Source organism: Triticum aestivum, chromosome 4A (assembly GCF_018294505.1).
Source record: "Triticum aestivum cultivar Chinese Spring chromosome 4A, IWGSC CS RefSeq v2.1, whole genome shotgun sequence".
Lineage (NCBI taxonomy): Eukaryota > Viridiplantae > Streptophyta > Magnoliopsida > Poales > Poaceae > Triticum > Triticum aestivum.
The window spans coordinates 602,824,898-602,828,764 of NC_057803.1; the positions used below are offsets into that span (position 1 = coordinate 602,824,898).

The window sequence follows — 3,867 nt, forward strand, 5'->3', positions numbered from 1 at the left end:
TCGTTGTTTCCTATTCCTCCTTAACAAGGTGCAAAACCCACGGCTGGTTGGCAATCGATGCACACTTCAACTTGTTGACAAAGAAGTCAGGCAAGAGTGAGCTTTGAATTTTTTTTTAAATGGTTGCATGCATCACTTTGATGCAGAGGCCGAAGGCTATCCTTCTTTTCAAAAAAGAAAAAGAGAAAAACACTAGTTGCTTAATTAATTAATTTCCGCTATTATATGGCTGGCTCTATTTTTACCGTTCCATATGGATATTTATTTATACAAAACAAAAAAGATGGTGTTTGAGGATAGTTGTGAGTAGGAGATGAAACATATCATTTCCGAGATTTGCTTCTTGGACGAACGACACCAAGAAGGTTTGGTTGGAATTTGGAGAGGACACCAATGTCGACCTCATGTAAATTAAATAGGAGTAGATGCACGTATATAAACTGTAAGTAACATACATACATACATAAATACATACATACATACATACATACATAATATTTTGAGTTTGGGATGAATGAGATGGAAAAAAGTTGAATGTCATCGTATGATTGGAAAGAAAGGGGATTCCCAAAGAAGAAAGAAAATACAGGACATAGATATATAGACTTGAAAAGGAAAACATGCATGCACGCAGAATTAACCACGTTCGTTCGGATCGATCACAGCAGGCCGGCCGGCCGAATATAATTAAGATGGATGCATGTTGACAGCCTATTCCGCCCGATCGAGCTTGCCTATCAACTCGCCCCCGTCCAGGATGCTGCCAAACATGGCGGCCTCAAACAGATAGTTCACCTGCCAGGCATGGTGGCTTGCATGGGCGACGAGCCAAACCATTTCGTTGATGAGGCCCTTGGAGAAGAGCTGGACCATTTGCAGGCGCGAGGATTCAATGAGGTGTTTCTCACGCTGCTCGTCCACCTCGCCCGTCCGGACGTACTCCAGCGGACCGGTGACAATGGACGACCAAAGGGCGGCCAGCAGGTAGTCTTGGTCTCCTTTTACTTTGAGGAAGCGCCGGACGTGGTCGCAGGTTTCTTCCCCATTGCAGGCATACTCAGGGTCAAGGGGCCTGCTGAAGCCGGTGGTATGAAAGTCGGTGTCGAAGACCTCGTCGAAGTCGGCCTCGCGCTGGGGCTGCGCCGGGGACTTGCGAGCCTTGGGCCATCCTAGGAGGGCGCGGCGGAGGAACATGTGCCGGTCGTTGTGCAGATGCCAAGTGTACAAGGTGATGCACATCCGGGCCACAGGCTCATGCCACCTCTGAGTGTACATCCGAGCTCCAGTGGCAGCGTAGGCGTCGTAGATGGCCCGCAGCGCCGTCTCGCTCACCACGCCTGAGGCGGCGATGTCGGCCACGTTAAGGAATGAGTTCATGACCTCGGAGTTTACCAGGTCGCTGCCCACATCGATGACATCGGTGCTGGGCGAGCTGAAGACGAGGTCGCTCGTGACGGCGCCAACATCGAAGCCCCCGACTATGGCCTCAGCCCCCATGCCGAGGATGTTGCTCTCACACAGGGACATGACCTGGGCGGTGTGGCGGTCCATCTGCCCCGACCGGTCCTTCAGGAGCGTCCTGTGCGCCGCCTCCAATGCGATCTTGGCTCGGATGTAGGACGCGCCGATGGCGACGGCCTCGCGTCGCTGCCAGCCACCAAGGGTTCGTAGCGAGCGGGCGTTGGCGAGCCCGTCGCGCAGGAGGCGGCTGAAGGAGGGGAACACCTTGTGGTACCCGTGCTCGTAGTAAAATGCCATGTCCACCACGTAGTTGGAGAAGAGGGTGCGCATGTCGTAGGCGCCAATCAGCAGGTTCGCCATGCCGCTACCAGATAGGGCGTTGGTTGTTGTCATCGCCTCAGGCCAGTCGGCGGCGCCCAGCAAGGCAAGAACCTGCGACGCGGCTTGGACCAGCCCGGCGCCCTTAGTGGGCAACAAGTTGCCGATTGCGTGCTGCGTGCTTTTCCACAGCGCCATCTCCGGCGACAATCGCAGTTGCACCACCCTGGGCCGCGCCGCGTCGCCTCCGCCATCACTGCTAATGCTAGCAAACATCTCCGCCAGCATGTCTTCCGCCTCGCGAGACAGCCTTCTCAAATCTGCCATGGCCCCCGTCCCCTTGCCGACCAAGGCCCTCGCCGCCGAGTAGCCCGTGTACAAGGGGAAGACTCCATCTTGCCGCTTCGCCAGCCGGGCACCCCAGAAATATGAAGGGATTGCAACTAGACCGCTGCCGTTGTCGCCAGGGACAGTGTCCTTCTCCCTCACCACCTCAATGTCGAGTCCGTGGAGAGAGCAGCCACCCCAGGTTGGGGTTGGGGTGGGTGGTACCTCCGCGTCGCCGCGACGAGTCCAAGCGAGACTCAACATTTTTATTTAGTACTGTATTAAAAAAATGCAGGTAATGGACTTCTCGTGGTGTTTACCAGCCTTGTATAGCCATATCAACGCAAGGCTGGCTTCCTCTCAGAACTGGTTTTTGTACAAGCTTACGCCTGTGGTACTAGCTAGCTAGAGAGACATACGTTTTGATTGTTTTCTTCTTGTTGTATCACTTTCTCGCCATATGACTAGAAAGTAACACGATTCCGCAGGTATGAGAGGGAGTTGTTTGTGTCTACCTCGCCCTTGTGGGCGTGCCGGGCAGTGACGAGGGACGGCCAGACGGTGCCGAGCATATCGAGGACGACGGCCAGACATTCTTGCGGGTTTCCTTGTCGATCATCGTACTACTCAGGGTCCATGGTCCTGATGATGGGCAAAATGAGGGTCCTCTCCGTTCACAACTAGCTCTATTAGTAGAATGCCCTTATTTTTTATATTTCTATTGATTTATATAACTAGCAATGAATTTTTGACTCCTTTCAATAACATCGCGTCAACACTCTTGTCGACGGATTCTTTTTGATCGTCGACATAATACATCTTCATCTTTCTCTTACTCTCAAAAAACAAACATGTATAGGGAATACCTCGTTTCTGTTATCATGTGTAACAAATATATAAAGAAGTACAATTGTTTATATGCATCTCTTTCAGTCGGGCGGGAATACGATGAGTTTTTCAGTTTCTCCATCTTAAAGCTTTGTCAATCGACATTTTCAAAGCATCCTCCAAAGCCATATGTTTTTTATCTCTAATATACAAAAATGAATATGAAACACATATTTAATTAAAAAAATAAGATCAGCCCATATTTACAATATATATTCATTGATCAGCTGCTCGCTTCGAGCAGGTGACCGTTTCAGTCAGAGTGACTGGCGCCATGCATATTAATAGAGTGAGTCGCATCCCAGTATTAATAAACTAGAGGCTCATCTGTAAATCACTTGTTTATAATTATTCTTCGGAAATGACTTGCTAGGGTAATGTCATATTCTTCGGTATATAAAAATGTAAATGACATTTATCTCAAAACAAATAGTCGTTTCCCATAGAAAAGCAAGCAGATGCTTCGGTTGTGATGGCCGCCGCTCACGCCCGATGTCGCAGCTTGTCCGGCTCACCTCACGTTTGCTTGCCTCGTTCCAGCAAATTCGAGCATCGATTCTAAAAAATAATTCTCACCGTTGAGCCATTGCAGAGCCCCGAGCTGCCGGTTGTAGCAATTTGTGATGTTGGGGCGAGTGACGCTGATTGTAGCAAAAATGTGACGGTCGTGCGATATAGCAAAACGCTAGGTTGGTTGTAGTCGGATGGGACATCGGTTGTAGCAATTTATAACACTGGTTGTCGTATGTAGCAAAAAATACGATGGCCGTGCGATGTGGCAAAATGTGACGCCGATTGTACCAAAAATGCGAGCGATGTAGCAAAAAACATATTACGTTACCAGAAACACATCTCTTCTTATTAACAGTTGTC

At 49.7% G+C, this 3,867-nt stretch overlaps 1 protein-coding gene across 1 annotated transcript; it reads right to left on the reverse strand.

Moving 5' to 3' along the window:
- Window positions 1-697: 697 nt before the first annotated feature.
- Window positions 698-2,370, reverse strand: LOC123084031 (uncharacterized). The gene has a single exon (XM_044505843.1). It carries the CDS (start codon window positions 2,368-2,370, stop codon window positions 712-714), a length of 1,659 nt encoding a protein of 552 aa, XP_044361778.1. The 3' UTR covers window positions 698-711.
- Between the last annotated feature and the right edge of the window lie 1,497 nt (window positions 2,371-3,867).